Genomic DNA, 13,861 nt, shown 5'->3' with positions numbered 1-13,861 from the left:
AGAATGACCATCCCAGAATTACAAGTAAAGTTTAAATCCATTCTCATCGATCAGTTTTCATTCATGGACTATTTTTTAGAATGATTATGCTACAAGTACAAGCAGAAAAAGAGTCTAATATGTATTTAAAGTTTAGAGTTATGTAGCAAAAATTTAATAATGCTGTGATTTTATTTTAAGAATAAGTTATTTCTTGAACACGGCCCTAACAATTAATACTTTATTTAATTACTTAATACAAAGATCAAAAAATAAATTGGTTCTTCTCACCTCCTCTTTATATATCAAAAATTTATATATTGAGATTTGAAATATGAATTCAAAATTTTATTTTTTTCCAACGAAACATCATGAATAAATTTGAAATGAACAAAAAAACATATTTGATTCCAAAATTCTCCGAACCAAACTGCCCCTAATTTGCAATTGGGGACAAAAGTACATGAAGATCTCGTAATATGCAGGGGTACATATCAGAAATTCAGAAAATATATATTGCTCGCATTTTTATTTTTTATATATTCATCGAAGCTATAACCGAATCCCTATCCCGTTGTGCAATCAAGTGAGCCTATCAAAACTGAACAAAACCTCCTCTATGCGTTGTCAAATTTATGGCCAATGGATTCATGACAATTCAAAGCCAAAGAAGCAGCTATCGGCAATTCGTTAAATCACGATATTATAAGGTCAATGGGGTACGATATTGAACGTGACACACTTATTCTACAACGGTCCCGCTATTTATGAAACTGTAATTCATGGATTACAACTGTTTTTGTATATTTATTGTGGCACGGAGAATAACGAGACCATAAACCATTACTCCTATTGATATCAGGAAGTCATGTCAGTTCTAAGAACGAGGTTGGAAATGAATAGTGTTCAAATTTAAATTTTGTGATTCAAAAAGGCAAAAAAGAAAAGAAAAAAAATATGCAAATGCAATTACGGCTTTAACATGATCCCGGTGCACGACATATCTCTCCCTGCTAGGATCACGTTATTTTTAGATTATCCAGATTATAGTTCGTATCATTTTATTTGGATATAAATCGATATCAGATATTTAGAGTTCAGATCGAATATGAGGCAGAATCATAATTTATATTTTATAATCGAATACTTATGATTCACTGAATATGATCCAATAACATTAAATATTATTTTTGTTTGAATTACTCAAATAATTATCATTTTGTCTAAATAAAACTTAATACTATAAAAATATAATAACTATAAATTAAAACTTACAATTATGTGTGTGTGTAAAATTTATTAAACATATACAAGTCAATAGGCACTGTCACTAATTTTAAATTTGATATCTTAGTTAATGAATTTATTTTTTTATCAAATATTTAATTTAAATGCCTAAATATGGATGCAAATATGAAAAACAAAATTGGTTCTTCGTGGCCAACTCTTAATCTGGTTATCAAGAATCCATACTTATGAAATCAAGATATTAATGTTCTCATTTAAACGGTCTTGGATGGACGAAATTATGATTTGAGAAGATCATAAATTAAAGGACTTCCCTGATGTTGTTTATAAATGTAAATAAGATTTTTGCTCGGTGTCATTCTGTGTTGGTATATATCCCTTCCCTTCATAGATGACGTAGATTACTTTGAAAAAGAGCCGGATTTATGTTATTTGAGAAATTTAATTATTTTTTTTCATTTAAGTATTGTAAATTAATGGGTTTACAATTTCAATGATTTTTTTGTTTTTTAAGAATTTCACATAAGCGGATCAGCTTGGAACGTTAAACGTATAATACTTTCCTTTTTTTTTTTCCCTTACTTATACACAATAATAAAGTAAACTTGGGTAAATTAAATTCACGAATATAATAATTTATCTGACCGGCCTCTCTCTAAATAGTAAATACTGCATTCCCGAACCGCAAAAGATGCATCATAGAGAAGACGGAAACAAAAAACGTTATTCTACTCTATCCAAGATTTTGATTTTTCGTTCTTTTATTAGAAAAACATTTATGCCAATCTTTTCTCTGGAAAAGAAGTTTCTGTCACTGAAGTACATGCGGCTGCTGTGAGTTTAACTTAATCCGTGGCTCAATCATCATCATCAATTAATTAATCTTCCTGAGAGTTCAGGATGATTAATTATGTCACGTGTTATCTGCTAGGCTCGTGTTCATACGGAAGTATTACTCTAATATTTATCGTCACATAAATTAGTACTACTAGATATCTTATTTTTTCTTCAGGAAAGATTGATAGATATCTTAGCACATGGAACTGGCAAATTTTTAAATCATGCAGAAAACATGCTCCGTAATTTTTTAACATGTAAACTTATAAGTTTATAAACTGACATCTATATTTTGATAAATGATAAAATAAATAATTTTGATGATAGATATACATAATACAAAAATAGCACTTATTTATATGTATTTGTTTTAATATAACGTATGACAATAATATATGATGATAGTTATATTTACACTTTAGTGTAACTTTATATCACACCAATATGTACGATAATTCTTTTATATCCCGTTTATCCCAAAACAAATGTCAGTTTTAAAATTTCCGCATGCAGATTTTTTTTTTTGAATAAAAACAAAAGATGTTCAATTTTTACGCCAAAAAATATTTAAAAAGTAAAATGTAAAATTATTTGGTTTTATATTTCAAATTAGTTATAAAAATTAGATGTAACACTTATTCTGTTATAAAAAATTCTAATTTAATTGTGAATAAATCTACATATATAAAATATAAAAGCGTGATACATTGTCACACGACTTAAACAGTTAAAATACGTCGACTAAACCATACGTTTAGAAAAGACACGGCGGCCCGGCAGATATTTCGAAGTGATAATATTTGATCTCATAATTCACATAAATTATCCAGACAAAAAACCCTCTTATTACAGGGCTAAAAATTCAATTATTATTACCAAAATCGACTAAACAATGTCACATTGTCCCTATAAATACGTGTCATTGTGCACACGGAGCTTTTGCTACACTGATTGGCTCTCAGCTCATCTTTCTTCTTTTAGTTCACCTTCTCTTTATTTTGCTACTAAAAAAAATCTTCAAAACCAAGATATTAGTTTACATGGGGTATTTCAAGAACCAGCTGCTAGTATGTGCAACACTAGAATGTGAAAGCATTGAAGAGATGGTATCATCAATGGAGAAAGCTAAGCAAGAAGGAGCTGATCTTGTGGAACTCTCTGTCCATTCTTTGAATTTCTCCCACATTTCCCAGCTCCAGCATCTCTTGCAGCACAGGCCTCTTCCTGCCATTGTCTCTTACAGGTTGGTTTAGGGGCCTAGTCCCGTCTTTTTCGAAATCGTGGTTCCGTCACTGTTGCATGGTCCACCAAATAATAATTTTCTACAGTTCTGCAATAATGTCTGTTCACTGAAAAAATTTAAGTATTAATTGCATATGGATCATATTTAATTAAGCCTACTAAAATGAAGCTGATTATTTACATTAAAATGGTGATGCACAGCCAGCCACCATGCATCCATGCCTGCTGTGTGGTTATAGTTCTTTTGATTAGTTAAGAATTGTATATATTATCTTGTGAGAGTATGATGTTTTGACTGGTAGAGGTGGTGGTAGGTGGCCAGTACAGTTTTCTAGACAAGCCTAATTTCATTTGGTTTCATATACTGCTCACAGAGTATGAGAGATGGCTCAGATAAAGACATTGTAGAAATTGATTTGTTCTTCATCAACAACAATTTGTCATGCTAATTTAGCAAAAAAAAAAAAAGAATTTGTCATGCAGCATAATGGGCACAAATGTTGTAGGCGCGATTTTGAGAATTTAATTGGCCTGGTACTAATATATGTGATTTTATTGTGCTTATGGAAGGTCTAAAGAAGTGAAAAACTCGAAGATTGAAGACTCAAAGAAGACATGCTTGCAAGTTTTGAGACTGGCTGTTGAATTAGATGTGGAATTCGTTGAGATTGAGCTTGAGGTTGGTTAGTTGTTTTATCATGACTCATCTGTTATCAATGGATCTTTATAGTATTGTATAGTCTTTACTAGTGATTTGATATATTTGGATTTTGGTTGTGTTTTAATTGTAGTTGTCAATGATACTTGCAGGTGGCTTCTGATACTCTGATAAGTGAACTTATGGACAAAAGGTCCAACACGAAGATCATTGTATCGAGCTATGTGAATGGTGGGCATCCATCAATAGAGAAACTTGGCAATCTGATTGCGTTCATGCAATGTACAGGTGCAGATATCATCAAAATTGTCATTGATGTAGTTTACATTACAGACGTTGCACCGATTCTCCACATCATTACTCATTGTCAGGTTTGCCATGGATTGATAAATATAGAATGCGCTTTCCTATTTTAAGATTAATATCTCTATATGCATTTGTAACAATTTTTCCTTTTGAATTCTTGAAGACATTCTAAAGCTATTAAATTTGTATCTTACATATGTATGTGCCTACAGGTTCCGGTAATTGCAAGAGCTGCTGGCGACAGAGGTCTTATAAGCCAATTGTTGGGGCCAAAATATGGTTCTTTCCTAGTATTTGGATCTCTAGGGGGCAAATCTATACCTGGATTGCCATTTGTAGAAAGCATCAAACAAATTTATGAGCTAGAACGTGTCAATGCTGATACAAAAGTATTTGGCGTAATCTCAAATCCTGTAGGCCATAGCAAAGGCCCTCTCTTGCACAATCCTGCATTCAGACACTTGGGATATAATGGAATCTACGCTCCCTTACTTGTTGACAATATCAAGGAGTTTTTCCGTGTGTACTCCGGGAATGACTATGCAGGTTTTAGGTATGCGCTACTAGATACAACAAGAAATTTAATCATCTGATATTAGTATCTCCTTCTTGTTATTCATTATGTTTCGTGGACTTGTAGTGTTGGACTCCCACATAAGGAAGATGCAGTGAACTGTTGTGATGAAGTCGATCCCCTTGCTAAGGTATTAAAAGAAGAAAACAACAGAATCAGTAAAACAATATAAGTTTGCATAAGATTATATGTATGTAATAAGGACTATTTTAGAAGTATCTAACCTTTTTCTCTGTATCTGAATCAGTCCATAGGAGCTGTTAATACGATAGTGAGGCGGCCTACTGATGGTAAACTGGTTGGTTATAACACTGACTGTGAGGCTTGTATAACTGCTATTGAAGATGGGCTCAGAGGTAGAACATATAGTCCATTCTGCCACTAATACATCATATATACTGCTTATTATGCTTGGAAATCGACAGATGAAGTTCCACCTGATTGTAAATGTATAATACTCATCACGACGAAGGGCTCTTAATATTTGGAGGACATAATTCGATATATGATGAGGTTAAAAGTCGAAACTTAAGGGAACGAAGTTTTATAGCATATCTTTAGTGCATTTAATGACCTTAAGATAACAATTTGCTTATGGTATGAACAGAAAGGCAAATTGCCAACGGGGAAGCATCACAAGCTTCTCCATTAGCTGGAAGAGTGTTTGTGCTAGTTGGTGCTGGAGGTGCTGGAAGAGCACTGGCATTTGGTGCTAAAAGCAGAGGGGCGCGGGTTGTCATTTTCAACCGCAAATTTGGTAAGAATCTTCGACTATTCGGTTTTGGATATGATGTCTTTTCTCTTCTTCTGACACTGACAATTTTTTGAAAGAGAGGGCAAAGGCTCTTGCACAATCAGTTTCTGGTGAAGCTTTTCCGATTGAAAGTTTAGGCACATTCTGCCCTGAGAATGGAATGATCCTTGCAAATGCTTCAGCCATCGGCATGGAACCAAAAATAAATGAAACTCCTGTACCGAAGGTTTTTTTATTTTTTTTGTAGATTTGGTTCTTGTTTTTACTTTCCACAAGAAGAATGATGTACTAATTAATACTTATTTGGGCTTTAGGAGGCATTGAGATCATATGATCTGATTTTTGATGCTGTATACACACCTAGAAACACTCGGCTAATGCAAGAGGCTACGGAGGTTGGTGCCATGGTGGTTAGTGGTGTCGAGATGTTCATCAGGCAGGCAATGGGTCAGTTTAAGTTGTTCACTGGTGGATTAGGTACTTCTCTATTCAATTACCAATTCTTTCTCTGAAAACTTTTAATTGTTCATTTAAGTCTATGCTTTTATCTCATACAATAGATGTTTTAGCTACTTAATCTGATGATTGTTACCAAAGAAGCAATTACTCAAATGTAAATAATCCCCTGGTCAGTACTCAGTGGTCAGCAGACAATCACTTTGGTTTTGCTCTTTCCAAGGATTGACCTACATCATACTTGAAATTACATCTAAGAACGATTTTTGACTTATAAGTCATAAAATTAGAAAGTTTTTATCCTAGCTGACTCTTCATACCATTGCCAGTGCCAGAGGAATTCATGAGGAGGACTGTTTTGGAACATTTCTGACCGATCCTATCAGCTCAAGTCAGTCCCGTGATGTTACTGATAAAAATGGCCAACCGAAGAGGTGATCAAAACATTCATTCCATTGCTTAGGGTTGCTGACGGATACAAATGCCAGTGTACGTGCTTGCTCTATAAACGACGGGATGTAGTAATGAATCTGGACGACGAGAAGGTGTACTCCAGATTAGGCTTTTATTACTTTGATCCGTGGAAAGAGCAGAGCAACTCAACTGCTAGTCTGCTACACCTTGATGGAAGGATGATCAAAAATAATGTAAAATTTTAGTTCCAAAGCCAGTGTTTTTGTATAAGCTTTAAATTTTTGTAAATAAGAAATTTCAGTGTTGTAAACACACTGATGGCTAAATCCATTCTTTCTTATATTTGCAAACGGTTTTGCACCATGGAATGTTCACTGCCTATAACAACAAGTATTCAAAACTAATCTGGAGTCTGTACCATTTGAGAAGCAAAAAACAAAATATGAAAGGGGCATTCCGAGAATTGAACTCGGGACCTCTCGCACCCTAAGCGAGAATCATACCACTAGACCAAATGCCCTTACTGTTAAAGCTTTCCAAATATAGCTTAAAGTTATGAAAACAAGCAAAGGAAATTTCCCTCCAAAACATAATATTCCGTTCCCCCTTCAAATCTCCCCCAATTTCATCAACATCACCCAGGCACAGCATTTAATTACCTGTGTTCCACTACTCATGTCGGTAAATAATCACGCATGTCGAGGCAGTAAATTAAGTTAATCTTCCCGTGCCATTGCCACCTCTTCAAAGTTCAAACTATCAATTTTCAAAAGTTACCGCTTCTTAACCTGTGAGAATAATCTCTCTCTCTCTCTCCCCCCCTCTCTCTCTCCCTCTCTCTCCCCCCCGTCCCTCTCTCTCTCTCTCTCTCTCTCTCTCTCTCTCTCTCTCTCTCTCTCTCTCTCTCTCTCTCCCCTCTCTTATTTTTGTTATTACTATTTATGCAGCCGATGATGTTACCGAGTTGTGACTCAGTTCCCGCAGCTTCGTCGCCTGGTATTTCGTGATTTCTCTTCAATTTCAAATACCTACATGATACATATATGCAGCTTAATTCATGTATATGATGATTTTGTTGTTTTCAATTTAAGTACTGAATAGTATAGGCATTTTTGTGTCTGTAATTGATTGTCGTATGAGAGAACTGGTTACGGAGGTATTGGAATCAGTGTTGCCTGGTTTTGGAGTAATTTGTGTTTTTACATGTGTTGTAATCAGGCCAGGGTTTCGGCAATTTTGTGTTGTGCGTGTAGAGTAGAATGATTAGATGAAATGTGCATTGGTCCGTATTTTTGTAAAGTAATTGGTAAAATGTTGAATTGAATGGAATATACATATGAGTGGAGTCCAGTGCTTGGCCAACAGTGCATTACTTAAGAACTCGATTTTTGTATTCTGCAGCCTATTCTTTGTTGTTACAGTTAAAACCTTAAATAACTAGTTATAATTGGACGAGATGGTTCACAAATATTCTATTACTGCCGAGTTCGCTTTACTTGTGTATCTGGTTAAGTATAATGCTTGATTTTATATGGAATGTGTTTCTTCTCGGAATAGGCATTAAAGATGAAGCGAGTGATGGGATTGAATATCAAGACACTGAACCTTTTGATGACATTATTATTGCGGATAGTCCCTTGTCAGAAACCCAGTTGGAAATTCTTCATGCTGATACTGAGGTTTTAGATAGTGACATTGACAAAGTTGTGCTGGATAGTGATGATGAAGGAATACAAAGTACCGAGACGGTGAGTTTGATGAACAACCTTCCTTCTGGTAAAACAGATATAAGTCTGGAAGGGGACACAGAAGTAATGGACAAGAGGCAGCTCAGCCCAGCTAGTAATCAATCTTATGTAGGTTCGTACCTATTATACTGCTAGGGATGATTGTCAATTTAATCTCGCGCCAATATCTATCCGTGATTTACTGATATATATGTATATATTAATATATTTATTCTGTATTCTGTTTCATTTACTTTATAGGGATCATGGTTTTTGAAGTCTAAACACAACAAATTTATTTAAGTTGTAGTGTCCTTCATACAGAACTTGTATTAGCATTCACATCCACCATTTCACTGTAACGACTCTTTAATCATCCTATAATATTTATTTTATTGCTTTTGTCGAAATTTAAAAACAAGAGTTGGTTAGTTGTTGATACTTGGTACTTCCTTTCCACTTCCTCTGTCATTTTAATCATTTATGATTACTAGTCATGGCGGTGGCTGTAGTAGTGGTAGTATTTGTGGAATGAATAGTAGGTGCTTATTTGAGGTGTATGATGGTAGAAGATTATGTTAAATGAGCCTAGAGATGATTATAGAGTTCTCTAAGCGAAAGCATTAGGATACTGATTCGGTCAAAAACTAACCAATAAGTGCAGAGTGGTATACTGGTAATTTGTTGATATAATGAGAATTCTATATCAGCTGAGTGAACCACTTTTCTTCTGATACACAAATTATCAGAGATCGGAGTAATTATATTTATTGTATAATAATTTCTGTAGTTTCTCTCAGGATATTTCAGAAGACGGGGTAGCAAAATACAAAGTTGTTCAATTTACAAAGGAAGTGATACTGGGTCTAAATCCATCTATGCAGAGGCTACCTGGAAGAAACAGCATATAGTTGGGGGCTATGAAAATGCAGTAGAATGTCAAGCAGCAATGCAAGGAAATATAGAGGAAGTTGCGGTAGATAATAGGAATTGGGGTTGTGATGGCAAGATAACTTCCTCTGCTGATTTTATTAAGAGCATAGATGTGGCCAGTAATTTTTCCACAGCAGATGCTCGCTCCGAAAGGGAGGTACCTTTAAGCAAATGTGAGGCTGTTGAAGGGAGAGAAGGTACTTCCTGGGTAAGTAATGGCCATGATCTTTCACCCCTGAGTTATGTCGATTCTCAGGAGCCTGGAGAGCATTCACAAGCTAATGCATTGAGTGTGGTGGATCTCTATCTATCAGGTATTGATGTAGGCATGTCTCCTGATGTCCAAAGAGGGAAGGTTACCAAGATTGTGTCTCCCCCTTCTCTTTTTAGGAAGGGGTCTCAAGCTTTGGCAAGGCAGGCCAACCTTAGATCCACATATGGAAAGTTTGAAGTCTTCGATTGGTCCGGCAACAAAACTGATGAACTGGCAGGTTTTCATGTGAAAAGCAACAAGGAAGGTCTCCGAGAGAGATCTACAAAGTCTCAACATTTTAGTGATCTGAACCCTCAGAAAGACAATAATTTTGGTGTTGAAAAGCTGCAGATGGCAGTGGCACATAATGAACATAAAGATTCAACACAAATGACACTCAAAATTAATGAAACTTCTGAGTCGATGCAAGCTACTGAGTTGAAAAGTGATACAAATATCACCAACCAGTTGGATAACCATGCTGATGTAGAATCATTCGCACAGCAGTCGAATATGGATGTGTTGGAAAGAGATGCATATGATATGTTTGATGTTGGCCTTGACACTCAGATGGCTGCTGAGGCAATGGAAGCCTTAATGTATGTCACCCCACCGAGTAAAAATATTAATGCCCCTCCAGCTTTGGAAAACTCGCCTGAAGATACATTGAGAAGTGAGGTGGTGACTGGAGCATCAAAATGTAGTTCCTTTCATGTGGGCGATGATTCAGAAGTCACTGCGAAGGATCCGAACAGAACGGCGCAGTCTCTTGACATGCTGAACAAAATTAAATTTTCTCCCTCTGAACTTGATGCAAATGAAAACAAGACGAGGGAAATAAAGAAACTAATGAGTCAAACTTTGCCAGTAAAAGAGAAGAATATCAAAGAGGCCGGGTCTTCAAAATCTGTTAAACGTGACTCCTACATTGTGAAATGTAGAGGGAAGGTCAAGAGTTCTCCCTTTGCTTGTTCTACTAGGCAGTTTTTGGTGCATTCGCCACAAAATGTAGAGGGTCCACCATGCAATTCTAGAGAAAGTTTGAATTGTATCGTTAAAGAGGTGGATTGCCTTGAAAGAGGAACAAAGAGGAGGAAGCTAAATTCTGTTAATTCTCAAGCTGTGGACATCAAATATAAATTACCAAAGCCAGTTACTAACGCACATTGTGGAGCCACCAATAGCAACTCAAAAAAACAAATGCAAACTGATTCATCTGCAGCTGTCACTACCAGCCACTTAAAGCTAGATATCTGGACCTATCCAAAAAGGAAAAGAACTCATCCTAAGGTACTAAGCTACTTACTAAAATCAGGTAATCATTATGCTTCATCTTCACCAGGACTTGCTAAAAATATCAGCACTCGGTCTGTTGGAATTTCTCAAAAGTCAGAAGCAGACTTCAGTGCCAATCATTCTATCTTACAAGCAGTCAGGAAACCACGATCAATTTGTCAAGTTCAGCCGCTGTTAAATAAGAAATTTGTAGAAAGCTTTTCCAGGGAGAATGCAGGTGAGCGTTTAGTAAATTTGAACTGTGACTCTCCTCTAATTCTCGAACAAAATTTATATAGTTAATAAATTCAATTGCTGTGAATCTATCGACTGATGCAGGGAAGGATCTAATACCTGATGTGTCATCAATTGCAGAATACAATTTATTACATGCTCATGGGGGTGCCGGAGTCGGCAAGCAATTGCTCAAGAAAATATCCCCGAGATCGCCTCTAATGAAAGAGCTCAGTCGATTAGGGTTTGCTGAATCCCTTCCTGAGTTTGTGTCCAAAGATTTGAGAAGGCGAAGGAACATGGCAAATGTTCAAGTGTTGTTTAGTCAAAGCTTGAATGACGACATAAGAAAACAACAAAAAAAGGTTCTTCGTATGCTTTTAAATTTTCTCGCCTCTAATTTTCTATTATTTTGGTCTCTACATTATCTCTTTCTCTTTGTCTTTCAGATCTTGGCACGGCTAGGGATCTCTGTTGCTTCTTGCTGTTCAAAAGCTACACATTTCATAACTGACAGATTTGTCCGGACAAGGAACATGTTGGAAGCCGTTGCTCTTGGTAAACCAGTAGTGACACCTTTATGGTTGGAGAACTGTGCAGAAGCTGGTTGTTTAGTTGATGAGGAAAAGTATATCCTGAGGGATGTAAAGAAGGAGAAGGAAATTGGATTTGATTTATCTGTTTCATTAAATCGAGCTAGACACCATCCCCTTCTTAAGGTACATGCTTGTTTCTTGTTGCTTTAATCTCAGTCACAATTAGTGTCGGAATGCTTATATTTGGTATATAATCATGCTATGACACTCTTTTTATTTAAGTTTCATCTTCTGACAATCTTTTGCCAGGGTCAAAGAGTCTTAATCACTCAAAGCGTCAAACCTTGCAAAGAGATGATTGAAAGCTTGGTCAAGTCAGTTAGTGGTCAGGTATATAACTCTATTAAGTTTCTTTGATTTAATTGGTGGCAGTTCAGTTATCTGTGAAGTTCTTCCTGATGTCACTTGTCAGTTATGACTTATGAGGCAACACATATATAGTATCAAAGACACCATTCTTTATGTGAACGTAGCTAAAAGACATTCTTGGAAGATAACTATGAATTTCAAGCACTTTTCCATCCTGACCTATAGTCTATAGATAGTCAGATGCTGCATATCTTCGACATTCAATCCCATTTGTTGACTTCCCTAATTTAGTCATTGCTACTTTCTACTGTATAATGCTGCTTGCGCATATATCTGGTATTATCCAAAGATGAGGTTCTGATGATTTTTTTCCAGCCAGTGGAGAATATTCTGACAACTGCACAGGATAAATTAATTCATGAAGATTTATTGATCCTTTCATGCGAAGAAGATTATAAGACTTGTGTGCCATTCCTTGAGAAAGGTAGAGATTCATTCTCCATAATTTAAGATGGTTAATCAATGACTTATAAATTTGATGGTATGCTGCGACTCTCATACTTTTGCAGGCATGCCTGTCTACAATTCAGAGCTTCTTCTAAGTGGGATCGTTACCCAGAAACTAGATTATTTGAGGTGAGTCGAACAATGCTATAATGTAGAAACTGGTTAAGCTAGATACTTAAGATTGAATTTTAATATCTAGCTGCTTGTAATATAGTCACATTTCCTACAAGCATAAGTTTTGGATTGCAAGTTTACAACTACCTAGTTTTACTTAAAGTGATTTTGTTTTCATGTGTCAGCCATCAGCTCTTTGCAGATTATGCCAAGAAGAATTCCATGAAGGTTTATTCACGAAGAGCCAAAATTCAAATATAACAACTCGTGCAGCTGCTCATGTACATAGCTTTATTTGAATTCTTCTCTGTTTTAGTCATAGTGGTGGCAGCTGAGACTTGAATACTGGCAAGTGTTGTTCAGGGAAGGAGATGATTTTGTACATTAAATTATTTGCAGCAGACTTGTCTTTTAGTACTACATTCAAGTTCCCTTTCTTGTTGTGTAATTGTTGTTTCAATGTCCATCTTCAACGCAAGTACTATAACTCCTCAAATTGAAGTCCATTGTAACTGTCAACCATAGCATGATATGAGGTACTTAAATTGAGTGTTTGGTTTCCTTTGTTTTCTACTAATATCTCTTGAACTCTAATTTAGTACCCCCCTTAAAATATATTCCATCCGTCCACAATACAAGTCTTTTTTAAAGAAATTTTTGTCCCACAATACGTGTCTAATGCAAATATATTGAAATTGTTCCAAAATTATCTTTCTTGAAAATTGTATATCAATGTTGGGGGTACAAGTGAGAAGATATTATCTAATTAATATTTCCTTATTATGGGTAATTTTTTTTCAAAAGAGACTTGTATTTTGGGACGGAGGAAGTATAATTAATAATTAATTAAACAATTTAAATAATTTGGGTTACATAAATGGAACATGTTGTAAGCGTATTTTCATATTTTGTTTTTGTAGTTCAGTTTTTTCTAAATAATAACAAATCTAATAAAATTTTTAACAGTTAAGTTCTGAAGTCAATAATTTTTTTATTGTACACGACTTTTTCCTTTTGTATAATTTATATATTTTTAAAAATTTGAATTGAACTAGTTTATTTTAATTTATTTTTTAAAATTTTATATTTCATAAAATATTTGTGATTGTCAACAAAGTTCAAAAAAGTTATATTTATCCAAATAAAAAATCTATTATATACATGTAATGAAACGATGTTGTTTGTATTCAAAATAAAGATGGTATATATGTGTTTGAATGTGATAATATAACATATAAATATAATAAATTTATTTTGATATAATAGAAATATTAGGTAGTTTTATATGAATATGAATAGTTATATGTATGTTCACTGATGGCTCAATATATATATATTAATATATAAATTTTATAGCTATAATTTTATAGCTAAATAATAATGTATTATTATATACATTTCAAATATTATTTGAGTATAGACATTATATATATATTATTTAAAAT

The 13,861-nt window shown here is 34.7% G+C and overlaps 2 protein-coding genes and 1 non-coding gene across 7 annotated transcripts; 2 read left to right on the top strand and 1 right to left on the bottom strand.

The window, feature by feature from the left end:
* Positions 1-2,992: 2,992 nt before the first annotated feature.
* Positions 2,993-6,831, top strand: LOC108204867 (bifunctional 3-dehydroquinate dehydratase/shikimate dehydrogenase, chloroplastic-like). The gene is made up of 10 exons (XM_017374523.2): positions 2,993-3,307; positions 3,877-3,985; positions 4,117-4,335; positions 4,483-4,823; positions 4,911-4,974; positions 5,092-5,200; positions 5,452-5,601; positions 5,676-5,824; positions 5,913-6,075; positions 6,384-6,831. Exons 1-10 carry the CDS (start codon positions 3,105-3,107, stop codon positions 6,425-6,427), a joined length of 1,551 nt encoding a protein of 516 aa, XP_017230012.1. The 5' UTR covers positions 2,993-3,104; the 3' UTR covers positions 6,428-6,831.
* Positions 6,832-6,916: 85 nt separating this feature from the next.
* Positions 6,917-6,988, bottom strand: TRNAP-AGG (transfer RNA proline (anticodon AGG)). The gene has a single exon. It is a non-coding gene; the product is annotated as a tRNA-Pro (tRNA).
* Positions 6,989-7,110: 122 nt separating this feature from the next.
* LOC108214237 (uncharacterized) lies at positions 7,111-12,989 on the top strand. 5 transcript variants are annotated; one of them, XM_017386129.2, is made up of 10 exons: positions 7,111-7,258; positions 7,416-7,464; positions 8,026-8,328; positions 8,996-10,894; positions 11,032-11,255; positions 11,340-11,609; positions 11,736-11,816; positions 12,171-12,279; positions 12,365-12,431; positions 12,602-12,989. In XM_017386129.2, exons 2-10 carry the CDS (start codon positions 7,419-7,421, stop codon positions 12,675-12,677), a joined length of 3,075 nt encoding a protein of 1,024 aa, XP_017241618.1. In that variant the 5' UTR covers positions 7,111-7,258; positions 7,416-7,418; the 3' UTR covers positions 12,678-12,989. The 5 variants fall into 5 exon arrangements, with proteins under 5 accessions (XP_017241618.1, XP_017241609.1, XP_063939110.1 ...); XM_017386120.2 differs by having other exon boundaries at positions 10,996-11,255; XM_064083040.1 differs by lacking the exon at positions 7,416-7,464 and having other exon boundaries at positions 10,996-11,255.
* Positions 12,990-13,861: the final 872 nt, after the last annotated feature.

The sequence above is a fragment of the Daucus carota genome, chromosome 1 (genome assembly GCF_001625215.2).
Source record: "Daucus carota subsp. sativus chromosome 1, DH1 v3.0, whole genome shotgun sequence".
Taxonomy (NCBI): Eukaryota; Viridiplantae; Streptophyta; class Magnoliopsida; order Apiales; family Apiaceae; genus Daucus; species Daucus carota.
This window is presented reverse-complemented; position numbering and strand designations above follow the sequence as displayed.

What these genes read in the sequence shown, in the direction of transcription:
- LOC108204867 (XM_017374523.2), top strand. Translation starts at nt 3,105, where the DNA reads ATGGGGTATTTCAAGAACCAGCTGCTAGTATGTGCAACACTAGAATGT. An exon ending in CCTGCCATTGTCTCTTACAG is followed by an intron (nt 3,308 to 3,876) that starts GTTGGTTTAGGG and finishes TGCTTATGGAAG; the next exon opens with GTCTAAAGAAGTGAAAAACT. An exon ending in CATTTTCAACCGCAAATTTG is followed by an intron (nt 5,602 to 5,675) that starts GTAAGAATCTTC and finishes ATTTTTTGAAAG; the next exon opens with AGAGGGCAAAGGCTCTTGCA.
- LOC108214237 (XM_017386120.2), top strand. Translation starts at nt 7,419, where the DNA reads ATGATGTTACCGAGTTGTGACTCAGTTCCCGCAGCTTCGTCGCCTG. An exon ending in TCCCGCAGCTTCGTCGCCTG is followed by an intron (nt 7,465 to 8,025) that starts GTATTTCGTGAT and finishes TTCTCGGAATAG; the next exon opens with GCATTAAAGATGAAGCGAGT. An exon ending in TGTGCCATTCCTTGAGAAAG is followed by an intron (nt 12,280 to 12,364) that starts GTAGAGATTCAT and finishes ATACTTTTGCAG; the next exon opens with GCATGCCTGTCTACAATTCA.